This window comes from Diadema setosum, chromosome 2, assembly GCF_964275005.1.
Source record: "Diadema setosum chromosome 2, eeDiaSeto1, whole genome shotgun sequence".
NCBI classification, from domain to species: Eukaryota; Metazoa; Echinodermata; class Echinoidea; order Diadematoida; family Diadematidae; genus Diadema; species Diadema setosum.
In genome coordinates, this window is record NC_092686.1 from 37544766 (window position 1) to 37565578 (window position 20813).

At 38.8% G+C, this 20813-nt stretch overlaps 1 protein-coding gene across 1 annotated transcript in view; it reads right to left on the minus strand.

Moving 5' to 3' along the window:
- LOC140242367 (thioredoxin reductase 1, cytoplasmic-like) overlaps window positions 1-20813 on the minus strand; it is a 50501-nt gene extending 29688 nt beyond the window's left edge. The window contains exons 1-2 of the mRNA XM_072322107.1: window positions 20643-20813; window positions 4396-4456 (exon numbers count right to left, since the gene is read on the minus strand). Of these exons, the coding sequence (XP_072178208.1) occupies window positions 4396-4456; window positions 20643-20744 (163 nt within the window). The 5' untranslated portion in view covers window positions 20745-20813. The remainder of the gene's footprint in view (window positions 1-4395; window positions 4457-20642) is intronic.

The following is a 20813-nucleotide window of genomic DNA, read 5'->3' on the forward strand; positions in this document are numbered from 1 at the left end:
TCACACTTTGTAACTGACCATTTTGTAATATATAACAAATTACATATGACATGAAAAAGGAAAGAAAAATGATATCTTTTGATCATCTTCAAAGTCCATGTTTTATATGTATGTTACACCACGTAGTACGATACAACATTTATAAACTCTGCAAAACAAACACAACACTGTTCACTGTTTATCAAAACACAGAGATATATGTACACACACACACACACACACACACACACACACACACGGCTGCATCAAGGCCATGACAGCTTGAATGCTCCCTATTCAAAAAAAAAAAAAAAAAAGGCAACAGCCACAATCTGAAATGTGATTACCGGTATGTATCAAGAACATCTATGCCATAATGATAACATAAGAACAAAATGGGGTGACAAATACTCCTGATTTCCCCCCCCCCCCCATGCTGCACAGCTTCCTGAAGCATTTACAGTACACTATACCTGTACATGTACATGCTTTTTCTCAACTAATTGTGTAGCTTTCTTTTGTTCTCACAGTACATGTAAATGTAGGTCTCCAAGGTCTTCACAAATGACAGAGTACAGTTTGTACATGGAATTTAATATCAAACACTAAAACAAATGATTGTACTGTACATACCCCCCCCCCCTTTGTATGATTATTACTTAAGTTGAATTAACCTCCTACAGCTTACTTACTAGTATCTTTGGATTTAAATACTAAAGTTATTGCTGTATATTCCAATTACGAAAAATAAAAATGTTCCCTTTCATTGGAACCATATTCAACGGTATATAATTTTCCAGCTGATCTTGTGCAAATTAAATCAAAAACATTCAACCAGCTCCATTTATACTAATTCTCAATTATAGGATTCGCTTTAACATTCAGCTGGCCAACAGAATCATGTGTAGGTACAATCCGTACATGGGGGGGGGGGGGGGCATGAGACCTAGAGTGATATTACTTTTCGCTACACTCTATTTCTTTGCAAATAGAGATATCTCCTACTACCTCTTGCAATATCTTTCAAAGGTCTGTTTGTATTATTGTGGGGGGGAAATGTGGAGATAATGCTACATTAAATGGGTTCCATATTTTCTGGTATCCACAGGCTTTGCTTTTGTTCTTTCATTTTAAAAGCAATCAACTTAGACCCTTCTCCTGTCTGCTTTTTCTTCAGAAATACACCTTAATCAAATTTTCACTCAATCTCTTCCTGCTTGATCCCCACATTTCTTCAAAGCAGTCTCATAGATTTAAAGTTTCCTTTTCAAATAGGGTGAGACACATCTCTTCTGACAGGTTAGCCTTGCAGACTGGAGCAAAGGTCAGCACTTCAAAATGGAACAGAGGTTGATATTTTAGGCAATATCGATCTTGTTTACCACCTGTTTGCACTTATGTAAAACTTCAAGCAAGACTTCAGAACATCGCCCCCGATATATTTGCATTAAGTCAACTTGCTGCTTAGATATGTCAAGTCATTGTTTGTATTTGTGACAAGGCACTTTTTTCTTTTTTTTCTTTTTTTTTTTGGTGTGAAAGGAATATCCCCCATCTAGTCTACAAGAATATTGCTCACTCTTATCATACCAGGGTATAGCAGGTTACTTTGAACAATGGCAATTCTGCAAACACATCAATAAACATCTCTTCGACCAGAACTCTTAATATCTACGGTGCAACAGTCACAATGCTTGGATAAAAAACAAAACAATACAAAAACAAACACAAAGGCCTGTTACACGATTCTAAAATACAGTACAGATACAGTAGGCAATGAGGCAAACCCCTTGTCTACAGGGTCACAAAGGCTATTGAAGCATGAACTCCTGAGCCTCCTGTATGCTTTTTCTTGCTTTGTCATGATTACCTCCACCAAGGGAGGAGGTTATGTTTTCGTTACCGTTGGTTTGTGTGTTTGTTTGTCCTTGTGCAAAATAACTCAAAAAGTAGTCAACGGATTTCAATGAAACTTGCAAGAAAGATTTAGAATGATAAAAGTAACAGATGATTAAATTTTGGTAGTGATCTGAGAATTTTGGGGGAATTTACGATATTTTGATATTTTGGCAGGTAGGGTCAATGAACTTGGGAGTTCAGGCTGCACGTATTTGAGGTTTGCATGCGCGCACTAAAGTGTGTGCTCTAGTTTCTACTAGGACGAGGCGCACCGTGCAGCTGAGGGTTTATGACGTAACAAAGGCTTCTATATTGGGAAATTGGGCGACTTTCAGCACACAATGCTATAAGTACGTATGGGTAGAAATCACTGAAATCTCTATGGAAGAACAAGATCAGTGGTGGAAATGAGCTGCATGCTTGGCGGAGGTCTGCGCTCTCAGAGTGCTTCTCTAGTTTTATGGAATGCACTCTTGGGAAATAATGGTCTATCCTTGCAGAGCGAAACAAAAATCTACTCTGATATCATCATCATCTATACTCATCTCTTGCATTGTCATAATAAATTCTGGAAAGTACCACAGTCCCCTGATCTAGCCCCATGGAATGGCTTCATACACAACTGTCCACCTCTCCTGGAAGAATGTCGCTTGTCAGCATGACAATCCATTTTCCCACTGGTATTGCTGTCTCCTCGCAACCGCACTAGTTAGGCAATGGCCAGAGGAAAACACTGGGTGGGGGTCATCATGGCCAGGAATAGTCAAACAGTCTTGACTCCCAATCACATTATAATATGACCACTTCATCATCATTAATATTGATGATTATGATGATAATAAATGACATTTATTAAGCACTTACAGGCATTTTAAATGCATTGACACAGATCAGAAAAGTTGAATTGAAAAACAGAATGTAATTTCAAACATTGTGATAAGGAGAGAAAAAGCATCATCATTGCGTGAATTTTGAATGTTTATTTTGAACTCTTCTCTTTGAACCTCATATCTTTATAAGTTTTGACAAGACAAGGCAAGTGCCAAAATGTGTCTCGCCCATTGGCGTAGAAGAAATTAGTGTTTTTCTAACTCCCGGAAGTTCATTGACCCCGCCTCTGAGCTTTGACCTTGTGGTGACCTTCCACTCCCCAAGGGACATTTACCAACCAAGTTTTGTCACAAACGGAAATATGGATCTAAAGTTATGAGCCATAATCGAAACATGCTGTAAAAAATTAACATTGGGCCCTAAAAGTTTGTTGACCCCTGTCTGTGACCTTTGACCATGTGATGAACTTCAACTCCCCAAGGGACATCTACCATCCAAGTTTGGTCACAAACTGACAAAGGGATTAAAAGTTATGAGCCATAATCGAAACACACCGTAAAAACTTAACATTGGGCCCTAAAAGTTCGCTGACCCCTGTCTGTGACCTTTGACCTGGTGGTGACATTCAAATTCCCAAGGGAAATCTAACATCCAAATCTGGTCACAAACGGACATATACATCAAAAGTTATGAGCCATAATCAAAACGCGCCATAAAAACTTAACATTGGGCCCTAAAGTTCATTGACCCCTACCTGTGACCTTTGACCTTGAGGTGACCTGCATGTTTAGTAAAATGTGTAACTTTGCATAACCACTCTTCCCTCCAAGTTTGATTGAAATTGAAGTCCTCAGTAGAGAGTTATTCAAGTTTTTGTAGCGTTACGGACGGACGACGGACAGACAGACGCCGCAGGCAATCCCTTTAATAGTCTCCCAGCACCTCTGGTGGGCTCAACAAAAACTGACTTTTAAAGGACAAGTTCACCTTCATAGACATGTGGGTTGAGTGAATGCAGCAATATTAGTGGAACACATAAGTGAGAGTTTGAGCAAAATCGGACAATCGGTTAAAAAGTTATGCATTTTTGAAGTTTCTGCTCAGTCACGGCTGGATGAAAAGACTACTATAGCTTGTGATGTCACATGAGTACAACGATATAAAGAAATAATAAAGTAAATTCAACATATTTCCATTTTTCTCGCATAACAAAAGAACACTCGACTTCTCTCTTTCAGAAGGCAGGGGAAATAATATTACCCATAACATACGTCACTAGCAAGTCGAAGAAATGTGCACTTTATTCAAAAAGTTGAGTTTTGTGAATTTCTCTTTTTATTTTCCTTATATAGTTGTACGCATGTGACATCATACACTGCAGTAGTCTTCTCTTCCAGCAGTGACTGCGCAGATACTTTAATATTCGTAACTTTTGAACGGATTGTCCAATTTTCCTCAAACTTTCACTGATGTGTTCTACTAATATTGCTGCATTCTCTCAATCCTTATGTATATGAAGGTGGACTTGTCCTTAAAGTACAAGCCTGTCCCTCTAAATCACAAACATACCGGTACAAATGAATGTCACGGTAGACAGCTACATACATAATGTATGTATAAAGCTCTAATTCAGGCATGACAAAAGAGGGCTAGAACTTGATTAAAACAAAACTCTACCATACTCACCTAAACTATCCAGTTCCAGAGTCTTGTACTGTACGTTCATTCCATTGAATAACTCCTTAACCTGAAAAAATACAGAAAACATTTTTGAATACACTTTTAGTAACACTTCAACATACAATGAATACCTTTTTCATACCCATTTGACCTTTAAACCAGCTCCATTGAGACTGCATAATAATTGAAAGAAATTGACTTTGCTCTGAATGACTGACCAAGCAATGTTGATGTCAAATGTTACAAATACTGTACACATGTCTTGTAATATACAGTTGAACCTCTCGTATCCGGACAGGTCGGGACCGGGGCTCATCCGGATAAGGGATTTGGCCGGATACGGGAGACTCAATGCTTTAGACATGTACATATACACATGTACATACACATGTACTGATGTAGCCCATTGTAGTACCACATGTGTGTATACTGCAACCTTTTCATTGTTATACTCAGTAACAGACCCCAAAATAGAGGTGTATGTTAAGGTTGGAAGTATTATTCATGTGTTTGTGTAGGAATTCTCAAGGAGTTGGGAATCCCCCTTTCCTCCCGTAATTATTATTAAAAAAAAAAAATCACGGCGAGATTGCGTCCGTGTAATAGAGAGATCCGGATAAAGGGAGGCCGGATAAGAGAGGTTCAACTGTACATTCAATATTTCAAACATGCATGTACATACATGTACACATACAATTAGCTATATAATATCCATATACATGTAGGTGGCCTCATTTTGGAGATTCTTATGCACCACTGACACAAATAAATATATGTGGCACTGTCACACTTTTTCTACTGTCTGTAAAAGGTGGCATTAATTGTAATTGTGCTTTTAGTAATTTCACTGTACATTACTGTTGATAAGAAAACCTACAAACATGCAATGTTTTTACACCCACAAAATGTAAAACAAAATTGAAGCTTCTTAATATGTTCCTGGTGGTTACCAAACAGACCAGATTTGAGAAGAGGCTTCACCTACAGTATAGAAAACCACATCCCAGGTTCCTGCGGAAGAATGGGACTGAGTGATCCTACAAAAATGGCAGCTGAAGCAGTATATACTTCAATCACTTCATGATGCTCATGAAACATCATATATTACAACTATGCCCTCTTATACTAGTACAATGTATTCCAGAAAACTAGCAGATGCCTCAGGCCATTTCAAAAGATGTGCATGGAATCTTAATTGGTAATGTAGTATGAGTGTTTTACAAATAAATTGAGATGAAGGAGTAGAAGGGCTTGTAAAAAAGAATGAATGCCTTGAAGTAAAATTTGATACAACTGCACATGATACACATATTGAACAGTTCTGCAATGAAGTATCTTAATCAGAGCTGCATGCACATGGCTTGAATATCAACAAGCTACAATTAAAAGGGACTGGGGGACTAAGGAAGATGTTTGCTCATGATCTGGTTTTACTTTAAAAATGCAATCCAATTAAATATCTATAGGGTGGCTATAATCTCTTTGGAAATAAAATGAAGAGAAAATATTATCAGAATTTATGGAATGCAAAATGTGTAGAAATTCTTTGCCTAGGTTTTGTCTGTACACCTTCTGAATGACATTTGAACCACTGATACCCATTGTGTCAAAAATTGTGTCCACTAGACTGTATTGTTGTTAATAGTGAAGCATCAGCTGCACGCTTACACATGCAAGGGCCTGCAATATATACATGTATATGCCATATATTTCGCAAGTCTAAATTTTTGCAAATCGGGACTTCCCAACAATTTTGCGAGTGGTTAAATTCGAGATCGTGGAGCCATGTACTGAACAGAGAAATGTATACGTGTACGTCACATTTATATCGGTATTTGAGTCCAAATTTTTGCATGTTTTTAATTTCGCGAATAGCAGCTGACTCGCAAAATTCGCGAAAATAAAAACCTCGCGAAATATTTGGCGCATACAGTACTTCTCTATGTCCCTCCAGCGGCATCAAGTAGTGTGTTGCACAGAGCATCAACCCAGCAAAAGATTAAATAAATGTCCTTTCATGGAGTCGCTAGAAATGATTGAGATAAGAGTAGCGCTGTGATATATGGTTTAATATGAGTAGTGTATCTGCCATAGATATAGCAGTAACTATCAAGTCCTTGCTTAATGGCACCATTAAGTGTCAATACAAATCTATTAACGTGTTTCTAATTACACTGTACCTTTCAGAAATTATACAGCCATATACTACACATGTAGCTTACTCACCATTTATATAAAAGGGTAAGATTAAATGCTTATGGTGAGAGTGAGTGTGTGGAAGAAGGAGACTGAGAGCAACAGATACTGTATAGGTGGTTATTTTCGCGTGGGTTTAATTTTCGCGAATCACAGTTGGATCACGAATTTAACAACACGCGAAAGTGTTGCCATACACTAGAGTAACAATGCATGCAAGATAGTGTTGGTGTCAATTCGCGAAAAACAACATCTCGCGAAAATGTCTGTAACCTTCTAATTCGCGAAAATATCCGTACGCGAAAAAAACAGCTTATATACAGTAGGCAGGCAAAGAAGTCTTTTTTTAGCCCTGGCCTAGACTTCCTCCAAGGCTCAACTGGGGATTTTAAGTTGTTCTACATGATGCAATAAATATGCATGATGAACTACGTATGTCATCAAACATCACAATCAATACGGCCATAATCTATCTTACTTGAAAATTACATGTTAGTCCAGTTCCCTACATTGAATTAATCACACAGACACAAATACCTTTGACAGTAATTCCCCCTGCAAAAAAAAAAAAAAATATATAACAATAATAATAATAATAATAATAATAACAATAAAATAATAATAATCACAATAATAACAATAAAATAACAATAATCATAATAATAATAATGAATAAAATAAAAAATTAGAAAACAACTACAAACCAACAAAATTACAAAATGACACTGTATCCTTTGATCAACTGTAGGCAAAATGACTTCAGACTGATGTCTATTAAACCAGCCTTCCCTGTTAATACAAATTGCAGAGGCAAAATGATGCTATAAATCTCTACAAAGCCCACGTTTGCATGCTATCTTGTAATCAAATGGTGTTACAACAGTAAAGTGCCAAGGCCACCATCCCCATGCCACCGGAAAGAGCAATGCCTCACGTCACTAGCCTCCAGGCTAAGATTTAAAAAAAAAAAAAAAAAAAATGCAGTTATACACTAGGTCTGGATATAGCTTCACTTTTTAATATTGCGCCACCAGAATGTGTTGACACTCACAAAGGGGAAGGCCTGGGCACGTTAATTAATTCGGGCGACAGTACGGAGAGAGAGAGAGAGAAAAAAAAAATAGCCATCAGGACTAAGTTTAGATGGACCTCTGTGCAACTATCATACTCACACACTATGGATTTATATGCCAGTGTTTTCACTGGCAGTGAGAATCAGGGAGGTGCCCTGGTGAGACAGTGTTTGATTGACACTGCAGTATACAGTCCAATTTGCATGATTCACGACATGGAGAAATACTATCTACATAGATGCAGGCATAAGGACTGGTCAAGAAATGTCAAAAAAAAAAAAAAAATGTGACATTTCAAAATATCATATCTTCTTTATTTCTTATCTGATTTTGTCACATTTGTGTCGTTCTGTAGGGAATATTTTTCTCGTTCTTTTGAAGTTTATTTATTTTTGCGGTGGATTTTCTCTTTAAACATTACCAATCGGTCACAACAAGCTGCTCAATATGATAGACAAATTTGCAAATAGAAATAATTTGCAACTCCCTACCTCACACATTGAAGGGTGCTTCTCTGCAGCTTCCTCTCTATTGGATCTGTCATATACCACAAGGCACAAGGTATATCCTGTGCTGTTGTTTGTTTTCTGTGTCTTTTGTTTGTTTTTTATATTTTGGGTGATTCATCACAACCCCCTATGCCACTGTGTCAACACAGGTTCAGCTCTGACTCGCACATATCACAATAATGGAAAGAACGCTTCTTATTAAAATAAATGCATGTTTACTGTATCTCTTGCCAGGTATAGGGCCAAACAACAATGACAAAATGATGAGTTGGTCCATTCTAAAAGACAAGTCCACCTTTAAGGATTGCATGAATGCAGCAATATCAGTAGAACACATTGAATGTTTGAGGAAAATCAGACAATCCATGTGAAAGTTTAATAATTTGTTAAGTTTCTGCACAGTCACTCCTGGATGAAAAGACTACTACAGTGTATGATGTCACATACGTTGTTAAATGCTACAAGGAAAATATGAAGAAATTCCATGAAATATCTTCTTTCTTCTTTTTTTTAAGTGCACATTCCCTCAAATCCCTAAATTGATAAACATGTACACCTGTATGTTAAAGGTAATATTATTCCACCTGCCTTTTGAAAGTGACAAGTCATGTGCTCTATTATTCGAGAAAAGTGAAAACATGTAGAATTTTCTTTATACTTTCCTTATACTGTTCTACGCAGGTGACATCACAAGTTGTTGTAGTCTTTTCATCCAACGGTGACAGCACTGAAACTTCAAAAATTCAGAACTTTTGAACGGATTGTCCAATTTTCCTCAAACTCTCACTGATGTGTTCTACTGATATTGCTGCATTCTCTCAATCCTTTTCATATATGAAGGGGGACCTGTCATTTAAGAAGTAATGGCATGTGCCCAGCAGCATGCAAAAATACACAGAAAGATAGATACTGTAGATAGATAGATAGATAGATAGATACTGTAGATAGATAGATAGATAGATAGATAGATAGATAGATAGATAGATAGATGAGGCCGAGATTATGCTGCATTTGTTGGGTGAACAGACAAGACTTTAATAAATGTCTCTGACACACTTTTTTCCCCTAAAGACTGCACATGTTGACATATAATGCTTGCTACTGTCCAGTATGATTTTTGTTATGTGTCATTCAGAGGTGTGTAGACATAAGACAAAACAAAACAATATGTCAAGCTACTCTAATGGTGACAGGGAGTATATTTTCACTTGCACAACAAGGTTCTCTGAAGCGAACTATTGATATATCACTCATCCGCACAACTGAGCACCATTAGCCAGTATCCATCAGCATAAGCTAGCAGTAGCTATCCACTGGTTCTCGCAGCCTTCCAGGCAAGTGGACAAGCCAACTTCCATTATTAGATTCCGATTCTGCAGAGTGAAATTTCTCGCCACAATGCCAGCAACTCGGCCCATTAAAAGAAGAAACCCTGGCTCGCATTTGGACTGCGAGAGAATGATAAAAGCTGGGGAGAAAGTAGGAAGAGATTTCAGGTAGAAAGGAAAGAGATAGCTCTCTTGCCTGCACCATACAATCATCCCCATTAGAGACTAGCAGGGGAGGGAGCTAGGAGTACAGTCTATCTTTTTAATTATGTCAGATATATATGCTGGGGAAGTATCTGGTGCAGACATTGAAATTAGATTTGTGGGGTACGTAAAATGTGTAATGACGTTAAAACACAGGCTGCATTTTTATGAAGCACAACTGTTTTTGTTTTTCTATTTTACCTATTTTATCCTAGTAACCAAATGATTATGACACAAATGCTATAAACAGAAATAATTCCAATTTCTCCTGGTCGAAGAGTCTTTAAATGCATTTTTTGTGTCCTGAATCTAAACAAAGTATCGTAATATCTAAACAGACTTGTATGTGTCTGTTGCTTGATAACGGCTGGCAGTTCTGAGTATGATAATCATCGTTATCATGTTTGCTGAGAGTATATATTCAATTTCATGAAAGTGCAAAAGCTGAGAGTAAATATTAAATTTCATGAAATTGCAAAAGCTGAGAGTAAATATTAAATTTCATGAAATTGCAAAAGCTGAGAGTAAATATTAAATTTCATGAAATTGCAAAAGTTTATAAATGTGTATACTGGGTGTGTAACTAAACATATGTGAAAATCAAATGTCTCTAGGTCACTTGAGCTTCCTATCAGGCAAGCAACTTCAGTGAAATCTGAAACATCCTGGCCAGAAGGGGCAAGCAAATTCAGAGGTATGTAGGATCTTGATAACAGTCATAATACTGTACAAGGGGCGACTTTGAGTGGACAAGTACTTAGCAATATAAAACCAAGAGGAGACTGTGCACACAAGACTATGACCTTTTGGCCAACACACAGGGAAGTTTGCATGCTGCTCCCACAAACAGCTGACGCCTCCATTCCAAGACTGCGCCCCTGTAACTCCACAATGGGCATTGAGTAATCCCGCAATCGGTCAGCAGCGCTGGCAAGGGGCCCCCCTTTCTGGGGCTATTTGAGAAAATTAGTTTTAAAGGCAACTGAATGCCCTTACTACATGTAACTTGCAGCTCTGTCATGCCCCATGCAGGCCAGCCTGTTTCGTGCTGTGCCTTGTGACATACACTGACAATACTCGTGACTGGGGTTCTTTAATTCATCTGCTAAATTACGCAGCACCGACAAACATTCTTCACATTAAAAATCTATGAATTTCACAATGGTGCGTGCATTCCAGTGTTTTTGTTTTTGTTTTGTTTTTTGTGTTTTTTTGTGTGTGTGTTTTTTTTTTTTTTTTTTTTTTTTGGGGGGGGGGGGGTTGCCATTTCAGTTTCCTCTGACATCACTTGCCTCTTTGGACAAAGACCCCCCTCCCCAAAAGGCTGGGCAACTCAATCACTACAACTAGTGACACTCCTGGCCAGTTATTTGAAGAAGCCTATTAAAGCGCTGGTTCAGACTTAAGTGTACCAGTACTTCAAGACTTAACCAGGTATACAGTATTAAAGTACTGCAGTAGTGCCTTGTAAAATTTTCACTTGGATCACCCCATCTAATCTGACCCCACATAGCACAAATACAAAACTCCCTTTGTGATGTGAGCATGTTTGGTCAAGTTATGATAGGCAATCATCTCTAGCCACACACGCTACCGCTCCACGACGGTCCTATTTAATCACGATGAGTGCGCCTGAATGGTCCAACGTGCCGGCTAAAGGATCCCATTTGCGTCAGCAAAGCAACCAGGGTGGAATGGAACTTGCTCAATAGGATTTAAATTGTGCTCTGTCATCTCTCTTGTAAACCAGCAGCCTTCAAATTTTCACAGTGCTTTACACAATCTGCATTTCAGCCTCTAAAACAGTATTTAGCATTTTCCCTTTATCATAAGCTTGGATGTTTTCCCATTTAAAAAACAAAACAAAACACAATAATAATAAAGAGATAATTGTTTCGTTACAAATGGTTTTACAGTACTGAGTGAATTATGCAGCAACAAGCTCAACTATTGTTTACAATCTAAGCTCTATACAGTAACAATGACAGCACAAATGCATATATATAGAAACAAAAAGTGACCTTCAATGGAGTGGAAAGGAAAATGTATCGAAGGAGGAAGCTGTTTCTTAAACGTACACATTATATTTTAACCCTAAAGGGGCCGGGCTTTTTTGGCTATGCTCAGACCGGGGGGGATGGATTCCGCCCCCCCTGAGATCTCGGCCATCGGTGGTGCGATCGCGATGAAATTTTGCATGTGTGAGACCCGCGTCATAATCTACAAGATTGTGTCGTAAGATTTTTTGAAACAATAAATTTCTAATATTAATTAATTAATTATGCAAATTAAGCTCAAGATGATATTTCAGCCTTATCAAAAGCATTGAGAGTCTAATTTTTGATCTGTAAATCTGTTTTAGCATATTCAACAATTGTACATCACAAAAACTTCCAAGACTCATTTCAATTCTTATGTATTTTATTGTTTTCAGAATTTGTTATGTATTTCTTTGTTTTTCAACTTTTGGTGTGTTTTTTTGGTTTTTTCATTGGAAATTGTCACTGACCACTTTTCTACCATAATTAGCACAAAATTAATCAATGAGAGTGATTAATTGTAAAAATAATAAGGTTTTTATGACTTTCATGACAGAGCACTGTTTTCCATAGGAAATGTACACAAAAGCACAAAATTGTGCCTGTTTTGGGGTGACATTCCGTTACAAAAATGGGCATGGCTTCGCAAAAGTATGCGCGGACATTGCAAATTTGGTCTCAAAAGTTGCGCGAGATTTGAACGAAGAAAGTCAAGAAGCCTCGCGACGAGGCCTTCTCGCGTTACAGAATTATAGTGCGAAACGTCGAGGGGGGGCGGATTCCGCCCCCCCCCCCCCCCCCCCGGCCCTTTTAGGGTTAAAGGGAAGATAAACCCCAAGAACAATGTGGATTGAGTGAAAGCAGCAACATTAGTAGAACACATCAGTGAAAGTTTGAAGAAAATCGGACAATCGATGCAAAAGTTATGAATTTTTAAAGTTTTGGTGTTGGAACCGCTGGATGAGGAGACTACTAGAGGTTATGACGTATGAGTGGACTACAATATCAAGAAAATATAAAGAAAATACTACAAAAATCCATTTTTCATGAAAATTACAAATTCCATCAACTTGATATTGACATATGTTAAGGGTAGCAATTATTCCCCCTGCTTTCTCAAAGCGGTTGGTCCACTGCTCTTTCATAATTCTAGAAAAGTGAATTTTTGTTGAATATCCTTTATATTTTCTTTGTATTGTTGTCCACTCATACGTCATATCCTCTAGTAGTCTCCTCATCCAGCGGTTCCAACACCAAAACTTTAAAAATTCATAACTTTTGCATTGATTGTCCGATTTTTCTCAAACTTTCACTGATGTGTACTACTAATGTTGCTGCTTTCACTCAATCCACATTGCTCTTTGGGTTTACCTTCCCTTTAAGAATCACAAGAGCAACCTAGCAATTTTATGACAACTCCAAATGTATGTATGTCAACTAACAATGCGTGTTCTGTAATACTGAAAACATAGTAGCTACCAGGCTTGTAAAAGATTACACCCATTGCTCATGCAACAGTATGACAAATTCAAAGATTTTCCTTTGCCTCCATAGAAACGTTAGTGATCAAAAGTGAAGCACACCATTTTGAAGGCGCTACTGTAAAATGAGGAATGTTCGTGTGCATTTCAATTTTGCGAATTTCGCAAGCAGCAACATTCGCCAAAGTTCTTGCCTACGCAATATGCATTGGATGCCAGGGGTAAGCCGAGAAAATTTCATGCTGAGAGAAAGACCGTCAGCTCCTATTCGCGAAATTTTCATGCCGTGAATATATCGTGTTTTACAGTATCTTCCTGTACAAGTGAATTTCCTTGCATAAAACTTAACTCTTTTCTAAACAAACAACATAGATTTGAGTCACTTTGCATACAAAGGAAAAAAATAAACAAAGAACAGAAAATGGTGACTTGGTAAAGAGACAAAGGTGTCTTTTTCTTTTACATCCCTTTGATACAAGCCAAGCACCATACGTAAGTACATGTACATGTACAATTTAATCGTTAATTCTGATCTACTGCAATTTGAGGGCCATCTTCCAATCAAACAGCTCTCTCCCTTTTGAGGGCAACTTTCTCTTGAACTGCACAATGCAATATCATTGAAGAAAAAAATGTGTATATCTCATTGTACAGACAGGTATCTTTCAGCACCTTCCTACAAAATGGGAATATCCTAGAAAGACTAATAGACAACAAATATGCAAAGCTATCTGAATGCCAAAGTTAATAAAAAAAAAGTATTAAAACCTGGATAAAGACTCTAAATTGAAACCCAAGCCACTCAATGGTAGCATTATTATATCTAAGTGAGTTGAAAGACAACAACAACAAACAACAAGTTAGGCCAACAGAGCTTTTTATTATGGCAACCTCGAATGCTGCTGTGATAGAAAAAAAAATACGACCACATTCTGTGAATTGCAGACTCAAAGCTTAGTCCTTTGCATCCATCTCCCTTCCCTTTTATAGTCCAGAGATGCATAGTAAAAATATTGAACGAGGTTGGACAACAGTAACCTTTATAGCAGAGGGGAGGATGTGATAAGAGCTGCACAGATTTCTAACCAAAACACACCATATGAGATAACAGAGAGCAGAGTTTCTATTAAAAATCAGCAAACCTGACATAAGGTTTTAGCTACTCTCTCTTTCAATGAAAGTAGGGCTTGACATAAATGGTGGCTAAGGACCGCTAAAAGATTAATGTCAGGCCACCAAATAGAAGCAAAGGCTATCTCTTGGCGGCCAGATTTAAAATGGTCGCAATTGCTATGTTGCAGTTTTATCTAAGGCCACAGCATTTCTTTTTCAGGCCACCAAAATTTCACGTGTTGAAGATTTTAGTGGCCCATACGAGGCCACCAAAGAAAAAAGTTTTCAAGTGTTGTGCTGTGGAATGAAGAATTTTCGCTAAGTCTACCATGTGTACTTGTACATATCTTAAGATTATAAATGTCTCTGAAAACCCTGCATACAAGTGCATTCTACGATCAGCTGTACCCACACACTCCTTTGTATTCCGATTATGACTCAATGCAGTACTCGAAGGGAAACTATCTTACTCATAAAATACAAATTCTAATAACATTTTCAAATGTTAAAAGATCAAGGAATCTGGGTTACCTTTTCATTGAGAAAGAATGACCAACTGAAGAAAATATGACGATGCAATGGCGACACCAAACAGCAGTAAGAGTGTGGATGAAACTAATTTGAAATACAGTGTATTCATCATCATCTCTCACAAGTATGACCATGTATTCTCTGTCATTGAGATACTTTTTTCAAATACAAAGCAGAAACATGGACAAACACATGGCAATCTACTATTTAACACTGACATTGGGGGAGGGATATATACACGTGTGGTCATTATACTGAGATTCCTAGATTTTAGAAAGTCTCATGTTATCACAAAAAGTTAGGTTGCGATTTAAACTTGTAAAATTGTCTCCGACCATGATTCTAGATACCACTGAGAGACTAGTTTCAGCAAATATAAAGCAGAAACTTGGACAACCACATTGCAATCTACTATTAAACACAGACATGGGTGTGAGGGACATTGCAGAGAATGACTAAGTAATTTGAATTTACCTACAAACTAGTATTGTGCAACAGTGCTGAAATCCTGCGATTACATAATGTGTTCCTTTTTCAACAGGATCACTGTGACCTCAGAGAGAGGAAAACTGTTCAGACAGACAGTTTGCCAAGTGGCCAGTTCCCTACTGAATCACTTGGGATGTATGAGTGATGGCCTGAAAGGTTTTCACTCAGACCAAGGAAAGGGAACAAACAAACTAGGGTCTAGTAGTAGTATACAATGTACACATATTGGTGCATTAGAACTGCAGTAGAAACATGTCTTTCATGCTAAATGCATGCACATATGCATGCATAATCTTGACGCTTTTTCTGAATTGGATAAAATTTCTTATCGCTTTTAGTACCTTCATAACACTATTGTGCAAGTATGGCACCAAACAACCACTCAATTATTATGTCCATGTGGTGTATTCAGTACATTAAATCTATTTCTGAAGAAGACAGGAATTTGTGCATGTAAAAGCCACTCTTTCTCATTTTTGAAGGACAGGGTCAAATGATGAATAAATCCCGTTGGCAACCAGTTTGAAATACAATTCATCAAATGTATCACATCCCATGCTGATGCCTTTAACCAATCAAATAGGTGGTCACTGGTCATTTGATGAATAATTATGCCCCGGTCCCATCAATAGGACAATGTCAGCATACAATTCTCACAAATAAAAACTGATGTCAGGATATCACCATATGCCAAGTGGAAGCCAACTCACACTCCCCCCCCCCCCCCAACAAACAAACACACAAATAAAACTGTCACTTTGATTGTTTTGACTAGTGTCTGAATTCTACTGATTATTATGTATTTCTTAAAAATTGGTATTCCCTGGGACATGCGGTTCACACTCTGTGATTACATCTCTGTCCAGCTATTACAAAGTTTTCTCGGCAGATTCAGGACAGTTTCTATGGTACGCGCTGTGAAGCCCTCTCTTACGCTAATGCATTTATTGTTTAAGCATACATTGTTCACATAAACTCAGCAGTTTCTCATTAGCAATGATCTAGACTTTTTTTTTCATGAAAGGCACTCATCTGCACTTTGGTTTCTTGTCTTGTTATAAGGGCCTACACCTTGTCAACATTTTAATTTCAAGTCTCTGGATGGCATAGCTGAACTACATGTATCCTCAATGTCCAAATACACAGGTGTATTACAAGTATATGTAAAGCTGCATCCCAACAATATACACGAAAGATGAAGATGTGCACTTATGGTAATATCTAGAAGTTAGGAATATGAATGCATTCATCTTATCCACATTTATGACATGCTTCCTTGCAGCCTACTTACACAAGTAAATGAAAAAAATATATCATGTCTGAACATGGCTTAGACGACTAAGACATACTGTAGATCTATGCCTATTGTGGGAGACTGTAAAAATATGTTAAGTGACATCTAATATTTGGGTTTGCAGATTCCTAATAAAGCTCACTGGGTCAGAGTTCACTACCTTTCATGTTGGTGTTGGCTCATGAAAAAATTGAGTAAGCACCAAGTCCCATTGCAAAAGCATGTGAAAAGGGCTTGCGCACCGACCACCAACAGGGATTGCAGTAGTGGCGGTGTTACTGTTGGCTTTCTCATGTTTTTTGTATTTTTTCGATGGTAACATACACTCTGGAAAAAAATGGCAGCCCACATCGGCTTGTGAAAGTTCTATTTCTATGTGAGGACATTCAAAATCAATGAACATCAGGAAAATGACCAAAAAAATATGCTGTAATGGTCGCGAACGAATTTACCCGTAACTATGGTATGTATACAGTTCTCGTCCGTGCGTGGCATGCACCATTAAGTCGCCACTACCTAAAGACGCCAGACATTCACATCGCATGTAATGGGCGCCGCGATCAGAGATCAGCTGAATCACACGGATTTCATTGCTCTCAAAAGACATTCCTTATTCACCTTTTTCCTCCATATTAAAAACACAAATAATTGTAATTCAAATGTATTCTACCATATGTAACAGGTGACAAAACCATTTTAATGCGAGAATGTTTTTATTTCGAATGGATTTCAGGTGGCAGATTAACAGTTTTTCAAACGTGATGATGCACAATGCATCACCTACATTGAAGTGTGTGTACTAGTAATAAGTAGTATAACACACGCGCATACAATTTGTAGTCCCGGTAGTGTAGAGGGCGCTGTTGATGATACTGCCGATCACCGTTAGCATTGATACAAAGATTACCGAAGTTGAGCTGTCATTAAGAGTAAAGTGTGTAGCTGTTGCTAAATAACGTTGCCTTTGTTGTCTTCTCTGCGCATCGCGCAGTCTGTAGTATTAAATGCCAGGGTGCGTGCATACAATCGTACATGCTTGTTATGCACTTGTCAATGTAATGATGCACCCCACTACCCCCGGACATGGGTGCGTCATGGTCATTTTTTGACTGACCACACGGGGTTTTTGACGGACACCACAGTCACTCTTTTGACGGACAAAACGCTGCAAGTGATGAACACCACAGTCACTTTTTTTGACAGACAACACGTTGAAAGTGAGGCACACCTCGGTCACTTTTTTGACAGACATCCTCGAAACATTTGATGCACCCCCATAAATACTGAAACGATTTTTGCATAGGTTTTATTCAAACAATTTCATTTTCTTTTGGTTCGTAAACATAATTTGTAAAAGTTTCGGCAAGTTTCCCTTACCATGGCCCTGTAAGCACCGTACCGTCATTCACCGTACATCACGCTGCTGCTACGATATTCCGTACAGTAGTATGTATTCTGTGCATGCAATCGATACATGACAATCACATGTGTGCAGATGCGCTGTGTGTGCGCGAGCATTGCTAGTCCGGTGGATAAATACTGCTGCAGCGCAGGTACACACCACGCCACGGCATTCCCGCGAGTAACTACAGCCCAGTCGCTGTACGTAGAGGTTCGAAGAAAGCTAACAGCGTCGCGCGTCTGCTGGTCGGGCTATCCCGCGAGCAGAAAATGACATGCGGCAGGCAGTTTCTTCTGCTGCCGCTTCTTTTACTGTCAAAAATTCGCCTTTGTCACCACAGAACATCATTTAGACGCACATTGTATTGGAACGTAAACGAACTTTCTTCGATAGCAATCTGTGTTGGTGTTGCATCGCAATATGCAATAGGCACTAAGAGTTCGACAGTATTAAAAGGTTGAACTAAGTTGTTACATCGCTGAACAGTCCCTGGTTTGAGATTGAGTACGCATGATTTCATGGGTTTGTTGGAGGGAAAATGTAAGGAGAAATGGGTGGCTTTTAAATTATTTGCTTGCCAGATTCTGGCAAGCATTTTTCCCTCTTATTCCAAAACGCTTCCCGACTTTGATTTTCACTTGCCGCGGGAAAGCGCTCACTGTAATTTCACTCGCGGTACGTGTATCCGGTACTGGTAACGTGCAAAAATGCGTGCAGTTTTCCATAGCCAAGTGACGTACCATGACGCACCCCTCGGTTCAAAATAATGCGTGTTATTTTCCATAGCCGAGTGACGTACCATGACGCACCCCTCGGTCAAAATTTTGACCGACAATAATGGGATTTTGACGCACCCCTCGGTCAAAAATTTGACAGACAAAGCTGGTAAAATGACGAACACCTGGGTCACAAATTTGACGGACCAAACGAGGAAATGACCCACCCATGTCCGGGGGTAGTGGGGCGAGTCATTACATTGACAAGTGCATTATTACAATGTATGACATCACAAAAGAAGTTTGCTATATAAAGCTGTAATCCCCCTCAGCCGAATCATGAGCCGAACTGTGATCCGACCACTGACAACAGTGAATCGACTTCTTCGGACTCGGGGAAGTGGGCCAAAGCGTAAGCGCTAAGTGGTTAAAGAGGAGTCAATAGCGTAGGTCTCTATAGGAAACTTGCGCCTTGCGCCCGCGTACGCATTTGACTAAAAACACCAGGACCATGCACCTTTAATATCTGCCGTGCTATGGGCAGCGAATAATTCATTTAAGTGACATTACATGGTACTGGTAGACCTACCTGTCGTTAGTTTGCAAACCCGGGAGTGCATAAAATTTTATATAGTTTGTAGGAAATACACGCAAGTGGCGACTAGTCTAACCTTGGTTATACAGTTTCTAATTGACGTTTAACTTCTGTTAGTTAGTAGCTTTCTAGATTTAACACGTTAGTCTAACGTTAGTATGTTCTACAATAATTTCAGTTGAAAAAAATATTGCAGAAAACCTGAATTCGGTAGGCCTAACGTTAGGTAAAGACAGAGTGACTGAATTCTGGGCATTGGTAGTGGTATAGTAGCCCTACTACATATCGACCACCCTTATTGAAACCGACCGCGTATAATTCGCGCACTGAACACTTAGTATGCTCTTCTCTGCGCGCAAAGCACATAAAAATGGATTGGCTTTGAATGTAGATTAGGATGGTGTGGGAAAACGCGATAATTCACTGTTCATTAATGGTTTTAATCAAGGACAAAATTTCGAATGAATATTTTCACCGAATCGTAATGACAGCACAATGTAATGTCTATGGAAGTTTCTAAAAGGCTTCTAAAAAGCTTCGTACAACACGGTGTTCAATACAACTCGGTTTGCGTGCATTGTCAATGCAAAATCAGCGGTCGACCCTAAAAACGCGATTTACCGCGGGGAGCTGAAACGAGGCCACGCAAGTTCGTCGGCGATATTTTTGCACTGAAACTTCGAATCGAAAAGGGAACAACGGCATTTGATAGAGCTGGATTTTCTCAATCACGTAGGTCAAGTTTTTTAGGTGAATTTCAGTGTTAAATATTCTTATCAAGCAAATAAACATTAGGCGGTCGATTAGTAGATTCTAGTAGGTCCAACCCTACTGGGTGAATTTACCCCACACATCCGAACCGGATAGGTGCTGATAAAAAGAATGCACCGAAAAAATAAGAAAAGATCCCCAACAACTGCAGAAATTTGGACGGGGATGTTAACATCCCCCCCCCCTTCGACTTTTGACACCCCCTCCCCCCCCCCCCCCTTGGTGTGATCGCTATGCTCTTTCACAGTGTCACAACTTTCAAGTCCCTGAACTGAAGGACAATGTAAACTCACGATGGAAGAATAGCAGCCCTGTAAAAGATACCTATAAATAGCCTAGCCGACAAATTTACAAAGACTAACGTTAATTGTACTTGTCATAGAAATTCTAGTGTCTACTAAACATATAGTATCCGGAAACATTTTAACAATTATGCACAAAATAGATAATACTGACTGACCTGATTATGATATGACTGGTCAGTGATAATGCGCACAATTCATGATACAAACCTTATCGCAGAAGGGGCATGTTGTCTTGCTAAATATCATAACATCATTGGACCGAATGTGATCCAGCAGGACCGCCCGCAAATCTCGGGCGACGGGCGCCATGTTCTCCCGCTTGTAAACAAGCGAAAATTCGGATTCTTCTCCAACACCCAGCTACACAAGCCTTGCTAA